The sequence below is a fragment of the Phaethon lepturus genome, unplaced genomic scaffold (assembly GCF_000687285.1).
Source record: "Phaethon lepturus isolate BGI_N335 unplaced genomic scaffold, ASM68728v1 scaffold30950, whole genome shotgun sequence".
In the NCBI taxonomy this organism is placed as follows: domain Eukaryota; kingdom Metazoa; phylum Chordata; class Aves; order Phaethontiformes; family Phaethontidae; genus Phaethon; species Phaethon lepturus.
Window position 1 is genome coordinate 9,685 of NW_010514566.1, and position 18,920 is coordinate 28,604.

The 18,920-nt window shown below is 38.7% G+C and overlaps 2 protein-coding genes across 2 annotated transcripts in view; one reads left to right on the forward strand and one right to left on the reverse strand.

The window, feature by feature from the left end:
* The window catches only part of LOC104625633 (SERTA domain-containing protein 2-like), an 8,998-nt gene extending 7,326 nt beyond the window's left edge, over positions 1-1,672 (forward strand). The window contains exon 2 of the mRNA XM_010293315.1: positions 817-1,672. Coding sequence (XP_010291617.1) covers positions 821-1,672 — 852 coding nt within the window. The 5' untranslated portion in view covers positions 817-820. The remainder of the gene's footprint in view (positions 1-816) is intronic.
* An 8,072-nt stretch (positions 1,673-9,744) lies between these two features.
* LOC104625643 (chromosome unknown open reading frame, human C14orf79) lies at positions 9,745-18,011 on the reverse strand. Its single transcript, XM_010293326.1, has 5 exons — positions 17,571-18,011; positions 14,451-14,599; positions 12,815-12,944; positions 11,418-11,531; positions 9,745-9,912 (listed from the first exon to the last, which is right to left on the reverse strand). The coding sequence occupies exons 1-5, from the start codon at positions 18,009-18,011 to the stop codon at positions 9,745-9,747; spliced, it is 1,002 nt and encodes a 333-aa protein (XP_010291628.1).
* Positions 18,012-18,920: the final 909 nt, after the last annotated feature.

Genomic DNA, 18,920 nt, shown 5'->3' on the forward strand with positions numbered 1-18,920 from the left:
TGAATGTCCTTAGTGTAAAGTCAGTAGCAGCTTGTGAACCATGAGCACTGATCATCGTTCTGTGAACTCTGTGTCCCAGCCAAATTTCCCCTCACCATTTTAGCTAAACTACTAAACTCTAGAATGGATATAAGGATCCATGGGAGGCCCTGTTGTTGGTCTAGCTGGGTCGTTCCACTGTAGTCAAATGACTTTGTCACCCAAAGAAGGGGGGGAGAGAAAGGACTTCTATAGAGTTCTCAGAGACAGAGCAAGATGTGAAAGATTCCTTAATGAGATAAAAATGAGTGTTGAAACTAGCTTTAAAATCTTACCTACTGTACCTAGTAATGAATGTTAGAATGAAAGTGTTGACGTATTCTGTATAGCTATTATAGTCCTTAGTGTAAGCATCTATTTTACTTCATGTGGATACTTGGATATTTCTCATTAATGAATTTTTGTATGCTATATAATTTAAATGGATAACTTATTAGAGTTTTTAAATAATTCATATTCTCATAGTAGAGTTAAAAATAAACCTTAAAACTAAAACTTAGCAGTATATAGCTTTTTTAAAAACCAGTTACTACATTTTTCAAGTTTTCTGTTTAAAAAAGAATAAATTGTTGTGAAACAATAGAGCTGGAAAGTGCATCTTGTCAATGAAAGCATTATCTTGTGTAGGAATTTATTTTGTCTTTCAGTGTTCTATGGCATTACAGTCTAAGTTAACTAGTACATTTTGTGCTGTAGACTTTTCAAAAGTGTCTGTTGAGATCATGCAGAAGAAGCGATAGGTTTGCCCAAGGTTAATTCATAATCTCTCTCTTTCAGGTTCATGTTGGGGAGAGGTCTAAAACGCAAGCTGAGTGACTATGAGGAGAACATGGCTGGTCTCTCGAGTGCCTTTGATTCCAGTCGAAACCTGCCATACCCGCTTAAGAGGCAGTTGGTGCTTAATATGTGCCTCACCAAGTTACAGACATACAAAATGCTGGTGGAACCGAACTTGCACCGTTCTGTCCTCATAGCCAACACAGTACGGCAAATTCAAGAGGAAATGAGACAAGAGAGTAATCAGCAGCCAATTAATGTCTGCCCTGGCATTACTCCTAGTTCTCATAGTTACACAGGGATGGAGTCATCTGGGATTTCTCTTCAGTTGCCTTCAGGTATTAGTCAGCAAGAGTCTAACTGTTGCGACTTGCGTTCTGTAGAAGACCCAATTGAAAATAGTCTGCTGATAGTTTCCGATGATGACATGTCATCTGCTATTTCATCTATTCTGAAGGATTTAGACTTTGTAGAAGATATAAGCCCACCCACTTGTCTGGTTCCTACTGGAGATGACCAGCCAAAGTTTCCAGAGAACACCGGTCTAAAACTAGAAGATGATAGACAGGATTTGAAGGGAGCTGAATGTGTGTTTGGTTCCTTTGAGATTTCAAATTCAACTAGTTACTTGAAGGATTTGGCAATAGATGACATTTTTGAAGATATTGACACTTCTATGTATGATTCAGACTTCTGTTGTCCTCCACTAATGCCGCCCAGACCACCATCTCTTGCTACAGAAGAACCATTGAAAACCTTTCCCTCTTGTAATTCTTCCTCAGCAAGCAACATTCAGATATGTAGAACAGATCTGAGCGAGTTGGACCACATCATGGAGATTCTCGTTGGATCCTGATACTTGTTTTACCCAAAGATACTTTTTAACTGCCACTTTTCAGTTGGTTTCAGGATAAAAGCCACTGGAAAAGTTGTAAAAGAATTCTTTAAAACACAAACTAAAAATAATTTGTCCATAGTGCGATTTTCTAAATAATTCCAAAACCTAAAAACCAAAAAAGTGGCAGATTTTTTTTTTTTTTAAGAAATATTTATTTATCAGAACTGTGCAATCATCTTTTTCCTTCCAGGGTGTATGTGGAACAATAGGCACATACCCTTATCACCCCTCATGCCTGTTTCAGTAAACTTTTTTATGTGCAATTTTTAATTTGTCAGAAGAATTTACATGCAAAACAAATTTCATATGAGATGATCTTTTACAAAGCCTCCACTTTATTTTTAATATCAGAGTCTATGCCAAGTTGGCATATGTCAAGTTGCATAGCTGGATTGCATGGATTGCAGACGCATTACTAGAGATGGGTATATTTTAAAAATGAGACACACTTTGCTTTCTTTTGGTCAGAAAAGCAGATCAAGACACTTGTCAACAAAGTCTCTTGCATTTTCTAAAGCATTCAGAACTATTTATTTTTGTAAATTTTATAGTCTTTCTACATTTTACTACGTTATTTCATCATAGTTCAAATATAATGGACTTCTAGTTGGATGTGTTTAGCACTACCTCTGAGCTGAAATGCTTTAACTCTTTCCAGTGCTTCGTCTTAAGACTGCAGATCTTTTTGTTTCTGTTTTTTGGGGGGTGGGGGGGGGAGTACTTCTAACTCGTTAAGCTGATCCTTTGACAGTGACCTAGCTGATTTGTGAAATCAAGGGTATTCAATGTTTAAAAACTTTTTAAGTATTTACAAATGTAATTTATATGTAGATTGTGCAATTTAACATTTTTCTGTCAGTATTACGTGCTTAGATTTTTGAATAATCTTGGCGTTCTTTAAATTAAAACTTACTATGTACAGGTAGCTTTTTAATCCTTTTTGGAAAACACTGTTCTTCAACCCTGCTTTCACTACAAAGTTTAAGATGATTTTTATGTGCAATATTATTTAAAAAGATACACATTTGTATACCTGGCATTGTGGAAAGAAACGCTTCACACTTAAAACTTGTAGCACCTTTGGAGGATACTGAAGAGGGTCAACATTTCTGTATCCTTTAAGAAACAAAGTTGAGAACGCTTCTTACTGCACCAGTGCTTACTGTTTTGAATACTCCAGAAATACTCATTGCTCCGTGGTGGGTCAGTGCTGATGACCAAGCACTGCCGTGCAGCTGTGTCTGTGAGAGCTCAGGGGTCCGACCGTGCTGGGGCGGGGGCCTGGGTGGGCTTCAGGACCGTCCTGGTGGTTGCTGCTGCAAACTGTACTGGGGAAGGAGGGGTGTGTGTGCATGGCAGGTGTCTATTTAAGTCTATATAAGTGCACTCGTTAACTGAAGATGAGATTTGCAGTGAGAACCATTTTTCCCTAAGACAGTTTGGGTACTGTGTTTCAGCTTGAACCGAGGTCTCTATTGATCCTTCCTGTCGTCTTCTGAACTACACACTTGCACATTAGTTTTTGGTTACTTTTTTATTTTTTTTAATTATAAAACTTTTACTTTGTTCTTGAAAGCTGCAGCACCTGTCTTGTAAGAAAATTTGCAGTTGTAAAAGCTTTGCTTTGGTTTGTTGGTTTTTGGGGTTGTTTGTTGTTGTGGTGGTGAGACTTTTTCATGAATGGGGCATCGGCAGAGGAAAAAAAAAGTTGCCTGTGTGTTGCATCTCACAGAAGTTGAAATCCTGGTCCTGCTGAAGGGGCCAGGGTGTCACCTAGTGTTTCTAGTCTTAACTGATGCTGTGGCATACCTGCCTTGTGCAAAGGTCTCCCTTTTTTTTCCTGTGACTGTTTTGGTTAACAGCTGCCGATACAATTTGGTCTCCCAAGCCAATGGAGAACCAGTTCAGGTCACATCCTCGCAGCCATCTGGGTTGTTTAGCAACCGAAGGGTATAAATGTATTTATATGCATATAATGTATTGATTCTAATATAAAACTTCTGATCTAAACTATTTTGAATTGCAGGATAAAGGGATTTGTTTGAAGAGTGTATAAATAGTTCTTGAAGAGGTACAGCTTCAGAATGTACACAGATTGTGCATTGTGTATAGACTACTCTGGCTTTTCCTCAGCCTCTACTTTTGTATTAAAGATATGACTGAATAAATCCTTGAACTATTAAGGGCCTTCTGCACTGTGATGAAGCAGAGTTGTGGTGAAAAATTTCTTTAAGTTCAGTGATGAGGGATAAAACAAAAAGACTGCATCTAATTTCTTTTTGCATTTGAAAATATGGAATGTTACTATGCAGTAAAGATATTTTGGTATGAAAATTGTATCATGTAGCAGATAATAGTGAACGCTTAATAAACCCACTCACCTTGCAACCCCTACAGAAACGTAAGAGAAGACAACTTGCTTTTCAGCATTTACATGCTAAAGTTTTTTTGTATACTTCAGAAATAGATTAAATTGTTGGTAGATGTTTCGTCAACAACTCAAAACGCGATTTTTGTTCAAGTGCTGGCTATGAAGCTCTGTTTCTAATTGGTTGCTTGCATCACAGTGCCAAGACCATAAGCTGGTATGTAATGCTGTTCGGTTATGTATGGAACTATGTGCAAAGGGAAGTTTAATTTTTAAATATGCACAAACTAATTTTAAAAATCCTTCCATGTAAAATGAAGTTAGAGGCTAGTTGTGGTGGACCTATTTATTGTATGTTTGGAAATAAAAGCCACAGTTTTGCAGTTTAACCATTTACATTTTGAAGCCTGCAGTATTTGACTTTTTCAAAAACAAAAACACGTGTCATGGTTTAGCCCCAGCTGGCAGCTAGAAGGGCTTGCTCACCCCCTTCCCCAGGTTTTAGGGGGGAGAGAATTTGGGGAAAAAACCTCATGGGTTGAGATTAAAAGAGTTTAATAATACAGCAAAGGAGAGAAAATAATACTACTGAAAAAGGAACATACAAACACAAGTGATGCACAGTGGCAGCCATTGCTCACCACCGGGTGATCGATAGCTGGTCCCCGAGCAGTGCTTCCTGCCCCTGGCCACCTCCACTTTATATGCTGAGCATGACATTACATGGTGGGGAACATCCCTTTGGCCAGGCTGGACAATCCATCAGGACAAGGTGGTCCCTTGCCACTCTTCCTTTGGTCTTTTACTCACACAGAAGAAACATTTTCCCTAGGTGCTTGTTTTTGTACCTCTCTTTCCCCCCCACTTTTTTCCCTCCTTTCTACCCAGAAACGCTAAATACCTTACCCACTTTGTGTGGCCTGTCCCCACAGAACAAGGGATGGCCCACAGGGCATTTTTTCCAGCTGTTGTGAACACAGAGCTGTCCTCTGGTTTTTGCCTCAACTGCCCTGTGCTGTCTTCCCATCTCATGCAGTTCTTGGTGTTGGCTCAGCGCTCGCTGTGCCTGAAAGCATGTGTGGGACAGATGTGTTGCTGGTGCACAGGCTGCTGAGGCTTCAGACCAGTGCGCTTGTCCGTCTGGGACAAAAAACGCTGCTGCTGGGTCTAGTGGAGGGGTGTTTGCTCATCTGTGCTAATATAAATCACACCAGCGACTTCAGGTTTAAAGGTTTCCATCCTCTTCCTCTTGCGGACCTCTAAAGTGAGATCCTGACTCTTCTGCAGCACACTCCATTTTATTGATGAGACCACACTGACCGCTATGGACAGACCAGGAATTCTTCCTGCCTTTTGTCCTGGAGCAGCGTGAAAAGCATCGGTCTAGAGGTAACTTCTTCACCAAAATCTAGTTTTGTTCGCGAGGTGGTTATCACAGTGACGTCAGCCCTGTGGCTGACTGCATGGCAGGAGCAGGATGCTACCAGTACTGTGGTACAGGCCAGTGCTTGTGCTGCTGGGTCTTGACATTCGGCAACAGAAAATGCCCCCTTTTGAAGCTATACTGCAGTTCAGTCTTTTACGAAAATAAAGTATTGCTTTCGGGTCATTGTGAAGCTCTTTAAAGGTGGTGGAGGGTTTCATATACTTTCTTCAATTTTGGCCACACTGAAAGAGCTGAACTCAAAAGTGTGGCGAGCAGCACAGCTCTGTGCAATGCTGGCTTAAAACGCATCTAGCTGGGGAGCACTCTGTGGAGCTCATATACTGGAACCGGGACTTAAAAAGACTAACTTTTCAGCTCAGGCAAGAGTAAAACACAGAAAATAGCCCATCCATTAGTTCTGAGAGGAAGAGGAGTTCTTAGTTGCAAAACTGATTTTGAGCTATTAAAAACCAATATTAGAAGTGAAGAGTTAAGCCATTAAGATGCAGAGGCGAGTCATAAAGTCATAAATACATACATAAAGGTATGTATTACTAAAGCAGATGTTCAGGGAAGCTGGAAGATTTTTGGCATTTTGCCCAGCATTCACAGGCTTCTTGCCTCAGCTGAAAAAGAAACAAAATGTTCCAATTCTGTAGAATTTTTCCCTCATTAGGACCAGCTTATCCCAGCAGAGCGCTGTGCCAGACTGGCAGTGCTTTGGCACCCAGGCTGTGCTGTGGGATGACAATTTTGGAGGTTCTTGTCTGTATTTCAGTAGAAGGGACAGAGAACTTCTGCCAGATGTGACCGAAGTGAGCCTGTTCCATCTGCTGGCTGTGCAGCTTGGTTTTGTTTTCTTTGAATCCTCCAGTGTGGCTCTGGTAAGTTAAACTCGGATCCACAGTGAGATTCGGGGGTTTAACAATTAATTTGAATGCAGCTCATTTTTAGCCACATTCCCTCTACCATCTTAACTGCAGTGGGGGGTACATTTTTTAATGGGAGAACTATTAAAAGTCATCTTCACTATTAAAGAGATTTTAATTTCTGTAATGACCCTGCACTTTTAATAAAAGTCCTTTTCAGCTTTCACAAGATTTTGTTCGATTGGTTTTTTACTCCAAATCTTCTGCATATGTCTTACCAATGATGGGCTTATGGCATACTTAGAAATCATCCTAGGGTCTGGAATGCTTTTTTTGTTTGTTGAGGTTTCTGTTTGCTAATCAAATTCTATATATTATCCAGACTTCTAAAAATAAGTCTACAAATACTAGGAATACACTGTTTCTAAAACAAAAACTTCACAAAACTTTGCCTTTCTACTCTGCTCAATTTTAAGGGTGGTTTGTTGAATTAAGTTCCCTAAAATTTTACTTACGTTGCAGCTTTGAATAGAATGTACATTGCAATGTTTTCAGTCTTTCACAACGTAGCTGTTCTTTTGCAAAACTATTTGCAGCATTCCTTCTACAAAGGAAACATTTAAGTAATTACATTTCTGGTTTGAACTTTTTAAAACTTTGTTCTATGGGTATATTTTCCCTCTAATCTCAGTGGAAGAAAAAGGCATTTCTGCCTAGCTCTGCTGTCTAAAGGTGTCTCTCACCTTGCTTCAGTTTTCATCTTTTCAAAATCCTAAGCAAATGTCAGAAGTCTATTTGCTTCCCACAGAGTACAGTAACATGTTCAGTTCACCAAAACTCAGTATTTCACAGCCCAGAGCTCACAACCAAGATGAGAAATGGTGAGATTCGTAGCTTAAAACATACTAAGATACAAAGTTTTATTTCCTGCACACACTATTTTCACAGAATACACACCTGCTACTCCCAGTGCAGCCAGAGAGTGGGTGCATAGCAGTTGCTGGCACGCTTGGCTGGGTGCCGGGGTAGGCAGGAACGAGGAAATGACTAAAGGAAATGAATAGCCAGTATTTGTGCAAAACACACCAGAGGGTGTTTTCCGGCACCCCTTGTTTCCCAGAATAACAACAGAAGGCAAGGCTGCTTTGTACTGTGCAATATATCTGAAAATGGTCTGCCAAAATTTGGTTTATCTCCCCAAGCATGCTATCTTGTCAGTTAAGAGCGCAATATTCTCTTTGTGAGTACCCCCAAATAAGCAGATCGTGTCCCAATTCTGACGAGGGCTGGAGGGCTGCCAGGACTCCACAACCTTGAGGCTGAATTGAATTACTCGTTTCAGATCTGCTAGTCTTTTTCTTTGAAGAGATGAACTTGTTCACCTCAGACTGATGACAAGAGTCAAAGGTCTCTCCACTGTCCCGCGCAGCCCGCGTTCACAGGCAGTAAGGGCTCAGGCAGCCCAAAGCATCTATCCAAGAAAGAAAAACCTGAGATGTGGAGCCCATCGCCTTTGGAACCCCAGTAGTTTTTTCCCCACTGAACCATAAAGGGCTGAAACATTTTTTTTCCCCCCAACCTGTACCTGGGACAGGGCAGTAAAACCTGCTACTATGAGAGCAAGGTGATGTATTCACCCTTCTCCTGGGGTAACAGCGCACAACATTCTTCAGTGCATTCATCTGGTGTTGGCAAAAGCAAAGGCAAATTTGAAAGCCCAGAAGAAAAGAGGGCCTCCGGGGCCTGGTACATCAGCCGGTGCCATACGTGCTACAGATTGCCCCCTCAAGCCCCTCTGCAGGGCCCCACTCGTCTGAAAGCATAAAAATGGGATTTTATTCTTATAATTGATTTCACTAATGTTCATTACCAGCCTCAACTATCCCTTCATCATTTATTGGCAATTTACTACTTTGTGAGTTTATGACTACCATCTATTTAATACATGTTTAAGTGCTCTGAAAGACAAGGGAAATTGAAAACAAATTCAAATCCAGTGTTAAGTGAAAAAGTTAACCCTGCTCTTGTATCCACATGGAGTTTTCAGTCTGGCCCTGCAGAACTCCCTCTAGGCCCAGGGAAGCTGCTGAGATAGATACTTTCAAACAGCACTTTTCCAAATGGCCTGTTACTGAGTAACCAACACACAGTTCATCCTATGCTAGTAACACTGAGGTATCACAAACAGTACTGAAGTTCTAAGTTATTATAACAATTGTAATTTCACTGCTGAACAGTTTACTAGATTAAGGGTTGGAGTCTGCCAGTGCTTTATAGTATTTTTAATTCTAAAAAGAGAAGAGGTACATCATTAAATAAACAACTGACTTTTAGTTTTGGAATATCCAAGCTTGTTCCCTGCTTTTAACACACAAAATATCAGTTGCAGTGCTTAGAAACTCTTTAAAATAAAAAGCCATATAAAATTCTCATATTCAGAATGGCCAAAGCAGCAAATGGATTAGTAACTTGTGTAAAAGTTATTACCAATGAATAAATAAAGCTGTTGCAGTTGGCCAGGAAGCACCATGTATTCTATGAATGAGAGTGAAGTGCACCTCCTCTGGCACTCAAGCCATGCAGGAAGATGGGTAAGATAGTCTATAGTCACTATAAAATTTTAAAAGGGCAGCAGTTTACAGCATTGTGCAGTGCAAGTCCTGACCTACACCGCTGTTAAGCTTTAACGAGAGTGGTAATGTGTTGGTGTAAGTGTTTGGTAGCTGAATGAATCCAAGAAGTCATGTTACAATCAGCTTCAAAGGGGTGATTTACCTCAGTTCGAAACCAGTACCAGAACAAAACGTTTCACTGACTATCCTTATCACCACAGGAGGTTTTATCAGACAGAAGTTAAAACAATTTTCCTAAACCCCAGTGAAAGCCACTAGATGTAGAAGGTTCCTCTCATTATGTTCCACAGTGGCAAAGCAACAGATCTCAGCTGATCCAAACTGGACCAGATATGAGGAGAGATGGTGACAAGGCACACTTTACAACACACCTGAGGTGTGCTTAGATTTTGGCAGGGAAACAAGGGTTTTGATCGAAGAGGCATTAAGGTCTGAAAGGTCAGTAGTCCAGGAGAGTAATCCACCAGAGTATCTTAAAATGTGACTGCAGCTGGATTTACTGTAAGAGATGTGACTCTACAGCAAAACTTAGCAGGACAAAATGACACCTTTGACTTCACAACTTAATAGGATAAATACCTTCTAATAACATGGCTTTAGGTACTTCACAGATAGTAATATGTCAGTTTCCTAAAGAATGTATGCAGTCTATAGTACCAAGCCATTAACAAAATTAAAGGTAAAATGCATTCAGTTCAAAAAGAAAAAAAAAAAGATTTTAAAGTGCACCTGGTTCAACAAACATCACTACTGAAAAATTTCATTTTTAGGTTGTGTGTAGTGAAAATGTGCTTCTTCCTTGGGATTGTTATATATTGCATGTTTCCATTTGACGATGGGGTTTTTAAAAAGACATTACAGGTGAAAAGATGACCATGTCTGGAATCTGGTGATACAGAAAGCTGAGTGAAAAAGAAAAACTAAATTAGTTTTTCTCTACCCTGTAGTAAGTTAATCACTTAGAATATTTCAATCTAATTTTTACTTACATTTCATAAAAATAAAATTAGTATAAGGGGAAAAAAAAAAGACATAACTAGGAAGATAAATGGAAGACATCCCACTATATGACTTAACTTACTTACAAATTAGAAATGGCAACATACATTTCCTAATGAGCTTTACTTTGAGACACCAAGCTGCAGGGCTTGTTTTTTCCCTTCAGAGGCTACTCCAGAAAAATACCATCCATTTACCTTAACTTTGTATCATGATTCTTTTTACTTTTACTCCTTCTTCATCTACCTTGAACCACTTCTCCTTTGCCTAAACCCTGCCTCTGTATTTTACGCATTTCCCAGTATGTGTCAGCTACTGTGATCCCACCCTCATGTACTCATTGAAGAAAGCAGAACTGAATTATGAAGGACTAAGCCAGACAGTCTCTTCTGGTTTTCTTTCAGAATTCTCCAGCCTAACATCTCTTATGCACAAGGTTCCCCGAATGGTTATACATCTGCATTGTCCAATGCAGTAAATAGAATAAAACAGAGCAATGAAAGTGTGCCTCAAACTATGCATCTCCACAGCAACAACAGTTGCTCCAGTTTATTCTCCACTGAGGAAGGGACCTTTGGTTAAGAATATTCATTCAAAATACTCTATTAAAAACAGAATGTGACTAATTTTTTTGAAGCAATGGGAAATTTTCATTCCAACTTGCATTGCTTTAGCAAGAAAAAAAAACCAACACACAAAACAGAGCTTATTAAGGCCTGTTTGACCAAAGACATAAATGCACTAACAACAAAGTATTTCAATTTCAATTTCATTTCTCTGTGTGTTTTGTAACACAGCTTAAAAACAGTAATGTTCTCAAATCCTTGTCATTATAACATCATCAATTCTGCCTTCCTCCTTAAGTAACTCCTGTTTTCTCCTGCAGAGAACAAACCAAATCTGAATCATTCTGAGTATCTGAAATACAAGTTTGAACGCAATTTCTTCTCTACCAGCTTTGCTTCTAATGTCTCCCTTACCATATATTTTAGGACTGAGTTACAATCATCATTCTCTGCAATCGATGTGTTGATCCTTCTACAGACACACTAATCTTCCTTTGCCATCAGAGCATCCTGACTACATTTTATGTATCACTGCTCTCTTTCAACCAATAAATCATTTGGCCTAAAGTCCAGCTTATGTAATGAATAACCTTATATTTCAGTATTTTCCACATTATTCTTTATCCATTATTATTCCTACCAAATGCTTTGCTAACCTGTACCTTTTCTAAAGCTGTCAGATAGGTTTCAAAGAGCAAAAAACAACTCCGCATCCAAACAATTATATCAGGACCAAACAATTACATTAGGACATATGCTAGCACAGCTGGCTACAGCACAGAGGAACATGTAAAATACACTCTGTCGTTCTCTGAAGGCCTTACTTTCAGAGCAATTCTTACCTTGGTCTGGATCAGTGCTTTGCAGTCATTAATACTGAATCCATCAAATCGGAAGTCCTCATTATCTTTAACATTTGATTCCTCAAAAATATCATCCTGGCTCTCTGAAAAGTCCTAATAAAACATAATTTACATTTTCTTTACAAATTTCTATCTGATCTCAAACCATATAACCTAAAGAGAAGTTTCCCTTAAATAACAATAACCACTAAATTTTACTTTCTGAAGCTGTATTTTGATCTACCATGTGCCCCCCTTCCATTAAAACAGTTTTATGCCAAAACAAGTTCTACACACACGAATCTAACTGTGACTTAAAATAAATTGATAAAAAAGCCATTTCCAATTAAAATTAGCCTTAACCTACACCAGAAAATAGCTGAGAAATACATCTTCAACAGTATTGTTAAAAGCAATACAATTTTCCAGTAACAGAAAATAAGTAATGACGTAAGTTTAAGCTGCCTGGGCACTGATTTAACACTGGTGTATCTATGGGCAAGAAAGGAACTGAAGGGGAGTTTAACTGTGTTGGAGAAATGTCTCCCATTCTCTCCTGTTAAGTGACCATCTATAAAAGTGACTTTCAAGTGCAGAATAGGTCCTGTACCTTCAGCACTGTCATTCTGCTTGTATATAACTTGCATGAAAGGTCAAATATATCCATAAAATCAAATTGAACGCAGTACCCTCCCCATGCTTCAGCAGTCAAATTATCAATTGAAACAGTTACTTTTGAAAACCACGTGACTAATTCATCCCAACTAAATAACCAAGTTGAATACTAAACCATCCCTGATACCTGTATCTTCTCAAAACAAGAGATTAAACAGAGACATTTCTTTTTGAGATCTTTCAATACTGTTGGTTTGATCTCAATTCATTTTAAAACCTACTACTCTGTCAAGCCTTGCAAAAACAGATAGAATAATCTTAGGAAAAGGGAAGTGGAACACACTTTCAGTTCATATACAGTAAAAACATCCAGTAATTAACAGCCCCTCTAATTCAAATCTGATTTTCACTTAATGGAAAGATATTAGAGGCTAACCATTTTCCCATAATCTGAGCAAAAAAGAAAAACACTTTACCACATACACATCTGCAAACTAATTCTACATCTATACAAAAGCTGAACGTACCACCTAATGCAACAGGGTGCTACATAGTGGAGACTTTAATGTAAAGACAATCAAATTATGATCCTGCACAATTTCCTAGTTACTTACACATAATGATGAAAAAATACTAGACTATCATTTTAAAAGGCGCTCTGTAAAAATACTTATGACTCACCCAGATCTAGTTCCTCATGCATCTGCATGTATAGCTTACAGAAAATCAGATTCATAACCAAGTGTTTATGCTGGCATACTAGCAAACTGTTGTTCAATTACCTTTTGATTTGCATCTATTCCAAGAACACTCAGGAGGTTTTCTTGGCAATGAGATTTACTCCAGGGATGTCTTAAGCTGGGGGTATTATCAAAGCCTCTAAGTGTTCTCCATATGTTTCCAGAATCAACGCTAGGAAAGAAAACAAAATCTGAGGTTCTAAGGTGTGTGTACAAAGTTTCCAGTGAAAACGTACAGAACTTAAAACTTACTTATTTTCACTACATACAGGTGTGTACTAGACTACCTTGATCTAAAAAGCAACTTATCTTAAAACTCTTTCTACATTCGTTCAAACTATCAACCCAGTGTACTAATAAGCTTGCATGACAATTAACAGAAATAGTCGACTTAACTGTATGTTTGGGCTTCTCAGATAAGCAGCACATTAGAAGCGTATTTCAGAGATTGTTAGACGCCAACAACTTGCATTATTCAATCGCTTCTGCAAAATGTGGGTAAAGTTCAGCCCTATAAATTCTGCACTTTGCATTTTCTGTCTCTCAAACCTTTCTCCTTCCTATCAGTCATGCTTCTCCACTGTAGCAGCCTGCTGCTCAACTGGGTGAGCAGCATCTGCTCTGGACAAGTATGTACTATAAAACAAGCCAAAGGCACACACTACTCAAACAGTGAGAATTAAAGGGTTCCCTCTACAAAGTACTTTGGGTTCTTACATTGCATTCATCCTATATAAATCCAGTTGCTTTTTTCTTAGTACAGGATGCAATTATCATGGATCTTAGTTACTCACCAAAGTATATCAGGGCTTTTTGTGTCTGTAGTTGGTACTCTACTGTAATATTGCAGTCCTTTTTCCATGTTTTTCTCCACAAGTTTGAGGCCGATTAAAACATAATGCATATATAAGGAACTTGCTGAAAGGATGGCCACATTAAATGTTTCAACTACACTTCTTGCAATTCTTAGGATGATGATACTTATGATGATACTTTCTTTCCAAAGTATGCTCTGACCCAGCGTTCTAGATAGGAAGCCTCAGATGTATGCAAAAATAACTACAATACCGCTCAGTAACTACAATATTGCTCAGAAGCTGCTGATCCTTCAAAAACTTGTAACAAATCTAAAAGTGTTCCAGCTGTCTTAAGAGAAAGCTAAATTAATGATACTAATTGCTATTAACATAACCCCAGGAAAGAAGCCAGATGCACGACAGATTCTGAAGGACATCTGGTTAAACATGAGAAGTTACCACCTGGGAAAACTGGGGAGGGAGAAGAAAAAAAAGCAAGTGGTTTGTCAGCAGAAGCAGCAGCAATGCTCCTGACTCAGATGATGGAGAAATAAGTCAGATGTGTTGTAAAGAAACGACAAGCGAACAGGAAGAACAGGCTGCCTGTTGGGTGTTCTGGCATTCCAGAGGCTTAGTCATAAGAAGGCACACCAACAGCAGGAAAAACCCTAAGCAGCAGGACCTTGTTTTCCAACAGCTAAACCACAATCTATTTCCTTGAACAACACAATACAAAATTTGTAAGATCTATATGCTGAAGAGCACAGTGATCGAAAAGATTTAAGTTCACCTGCAAGTACCACTGATTTTTAAATGATGAAATAAACAGCGTAATTGCTGAGAAACTTTTTTTTTTTAAACTGTTGATCTAAACTCATTACCAAAGTTGATTCTTCATAAGCCCAGGAATCCCAACATCTTCATTATTTGTATCAAGTACTTGATCTAAGCTTCTTATGCTCTCTTTGGACTGTGATACAAAGACTTCTGGAAAGCCCAACTTAAATATATCTTCATAGCTGTGGTTTGCCTAGAAAAAAAACCAAAATTTTATTACATATGTTATACAAGCCATCCCCACAATTCATACATTCTTTCTAGAGATTATATTATTGATTGTTTTTAAAATTTGTACTAATACTAATGGCACAGAGGGACTGAGCCCATAGTTCAGTGTTTTCAGTATTTACCTAGAATTAGAGGAGGAGAAGCAAGAGTCCAAGAGCTTCGGATGAACCTTAGTCTCGAGCTTCCCAGCTACTAAGTCACAGAATGGTTTGCCTATTAGCACTCAAGACTCCTCCTTCTACTCAGCTAATTCAGTCCAGGTCAAAACTGATGTATACATCAACTCAAAAGCTTGTTTTGCTAACTTAGTACTCAAACACACCTATTTCAGCCAAATGTAACATAACTATTAAACGCTATAGTTAACAATAAATACTTGCAGTGTGTAAGCCTGCATAAAAGCTGAGGTATGTCTCTATGTCCTTGCATTTGCACCAAACTTTTTCCAGCCTATGTTAAAAATCAGAGCCAGATTTACACACTTGTTCCTCCTCCAGCAGTGATGAGGAGGAGGTTTGGAGGACTGAACATGGCCACGAGTGATCCAAACAGGCCTACTGGAAGTAACAGGGTTATCTGAAGACTAAGAAATACATATACAAGGAAAAACATGCATAATTTACATTCTGTCCTAAAGGGATGTTATCATGCCATCTGGTCCAGAAGTTTTGTCCTTTTATTCCTTCAAAGAAGGAACTACTGCAATTTTCTAAATCAACTGATTGACTTCAACACCCTGCAGAGGAGCAGCAATGGCATGTAAAAACTAGAGAATGAAACCAGTCAGTTTGTTTTCTTTGCCTAGCAATCAACAAGTTAATCTGAAAAACATAAGTATGGATACTCCGTATTTTGACAGTTGAATTGCAATTCACGCAGCTGAAATAAATCGAGATATTTCCACAGTTTCATTATACTGAACTCCGGTAAGTGCAGTGAATACCGAGAGAGTATGGATTTAATCTAATGAGGAGTGAGCAAAATCAACAGAGCTGGTAGAAGGCTTCTGTACTTCTGAGCATGCTTCTAGAAACGCAGTTTGTGTCCCTCGCTGTTCCCTTGTGAAGTAAGGCCTTGCTGAACTGCCTGGCCTGAAGGGTGAGTGCTGTGACATGCAGTCTCCCGGGTAAAATCCTTTGAATCTTGCCCAAAATGTCATAATACTTTAAATCAATTTGTAAATTATTTCAGTAGATTTAACTTACAACAGGGATACTATATGGAGGAGAAATAGGTCTGAGAAGCAGAATACTATGAAAGCACGCTTGCTAAAGCACACATGGAGAGTCACAGTCAAGGAAAAACAACAAACTTCCAAGTAAGTGCCAAAACCTAAGTGGGACAGGAGCTAAGGAAAAGTCAGGCAGCTGCTCTTGGCTTTGGGGTGAGGGGGAAATTACAGCCACTGGAGCATGACTCGAGAGAAGCACAGGTCTGCCTCATTTGCAACATTTTCTTAGAACCTGTAATGTTACTCCAACATGCATACAAGTCACTGGCTTATAGTTTAGGCAGGCCAGATGAAAAATGCAAGATTTTTCTTATTACTGTCTACTTCAGTGGCTGCTTCTAAAATAAAATTTGGGTATATTTCTGTTTACCTTGTAACGTTGTACTGATTATAAAAATATGAAGGCACCAATTTATCATCCATGCTTTTTGACTAAATCCTCTATATCCTATTATATCAGAATACTCCAGCACTTAAGCAAGTGCACAAGTCCTTCTCACAAAGGCCAGTATTTAAAGAACACATGAAAAATCCTTAAGGTTATTCAATCATGTAGGCAAAATATCCAGCTACTGCAACGAAATTAGTGTTTGTTTTCATCTCAAAATACATTATTTTGCTCCAGACTGATGATGTTTAATTAACTGAAGCATCAGATATTGAAGGTCAGACCTCTGGCCTCGGATGATCTCTAGAGGTCCCTTTCAACCTACCTGGACTTTTTTCTATTGACCGCACAGAAGACAGAGCCCCAACCTGAAGAGTTTTTAATCTCAAACAAACAATACAAAAAGCACAAAGATGAAGGACAAGCTACACGTACATTCTACACCGAAAGAAATCTCCAGCAGCTCTGCAGCTGTTTCTCTACCCTGAGACAAGAAAGGACAACTTGAAACTTTTGGCTAGGTTAACTTATTTAGCTTGGACTGGACATTTCCTTTTGCTTTAACAAATGCAAAAGTAAAGCAAAGGCTTCAGTAAGATTAAGAACTACTGTTTTTGGAAAGAAATCAAACAATCTGCTATATTCTATTTCAGCTCCCATCATTACATACTCTCTTTTCAACATAAGACTTCTTGTCCCCAATTTCCAGCATTACAAGCAATTTAAACTCTCTGTTTATGCACACCAATAACCAGGTATCCCGCAACTTCCGCTCTATCAGCACGGGAGAGCTTATCCCACGTGCATCTTTGTGCTTTCCCTAGTAATACCTCTGCAATATTCTAAACAGACTGTTGGATTATTCAGGCAGCATATTCAATAACAAAAGTTATTGTTTTCTCCCATTTCTAACTCAATTTTATGTTGCTTTACTTCAGTAAGCTTGCAGGCAGCTCATAGAATTTTTGTCCACTCTGTTTTTGTAACCCACCTTCCCTATTTTTTGTTTCCTATGCTTATGCTTGTCTAGCTTTTAGATTGTGTGTGCTTCAGGGCAAGGTTCATCGTTTCTATGTGCTTACTGATTCCTAGTGTCTAGAAGCAAAGTAGCACATTACATTCTTTAAGGCTCTCCAGCAGGATAGCTTCAGTATTTGTAAAGCACTGTAAAAAGTTCTTTTGTTCCACTTGCGTTAGTTGCAAAGGAGCTTGACGGTTTCTCTCCCTATAGAGAAGACATTCAGATACAAATCTTGAGATGTAGGAAGCAGCAACACAAACATTTCTGGTCTTTGGTTTGCTATTAACACATACCTCACTGAGAGAGCTATAAGCCTCCTGTATGCCACTGCGTAGAGATGGCTCAGAACAAAAGTGACCAGCACTGCAATGTCCGCTGCTTAAGTCCGTATCACCTCTAGAAGTTTTTGTTGATTTCACCAAAACTTCAAGATTGTGACCAAATCTCTCTGATTTGTCTAAGGAGTCCCTGAAGCCTTCAAAATCACCCCAGGAACTGCTGGGTTCTAAGGAACTATAACTGCTCTCAGGAAACACCTCACAATGCCTCCCTTTGCTATTTGCTACAAGGAGGCTTTGCTGCATTACTTCAAGATTAATAATTTCTTCATTATTTGTTGTTTCATTCAAATTACAGTCACTTTCACTGAGAGACAAACCACCTAGGTCTTTTAGAGACATCTGGCGAGACGTGTCTGTATTAGTACGACTTTCTACTAGTGACAGGTTCTGCATCTTTAAGAAAAATTAATTTGTTGAGATCTGTACTGTAAAACATTCAGTTGTGTTAGAAATCTGAGTATTTCCAAAACAGAATCAAATTCTTCATTTCACCCCAAAGAATAATAACACTGCTAAATCAAAACAGTATGTCCTTCAGCCTCTCCTCCAGTAATCAGCACGTGCACATCATTCAGTCTCACTTTCTGTGTAAGGTATTAGCCTGCAAAGGAAGAATTATAAATAAATTAATACTTCTGTGATAAGGGCTGTGTAGGAATAAAGAAACATAGCTGATAAAGCGGGAGAAAGAATGCTCAGGTTAAAATAAAAACATTCCAGTATTATACAACTGAAAATCACCATAGGCAAAATTATTTAAAATTTACACTTCACTATCTGCCCACACCACAAGAAAGCCATTACATTAGCAAACAATATTCAGAAATCACTTAACAGAAGTTTTTGGATACTGAGTACAGATTGACTATACAGGAGACAAACCAAAATAATTATAGACAATATCCAACACATTAAATATTTTATACAACTATTTATTTCATCCATCTCGTGTATACTCAAACAGTGCTCTTTCTGTTTGCATGGACTTTTCCTCTTCGAAAGATTACTGAAGAGCTGAATGTGAGCTGCTGCTACAAAAAAGCCGTTTAATTCATTGAAAAATATGGTGCTTCCAACTATTTAAGCAATTAAGGCAGATTTAGTAAGTCCAGTTTGGCATCTGTAAGTTACACAGGCAAAACTGTGTTTATCATTTTAGATTAATCAGGTCTCCTCAAGCGCTTTTCCGAGTGACAAGCTGTTTTGGTAAGAAGCTACTTTGTCTGAAAGACCGGCCGCTATTCGGTTATTTTCTGTGCTTAACAGACAGAACAGATCTTGGGTTTTTTCCCCCCAAGTTCA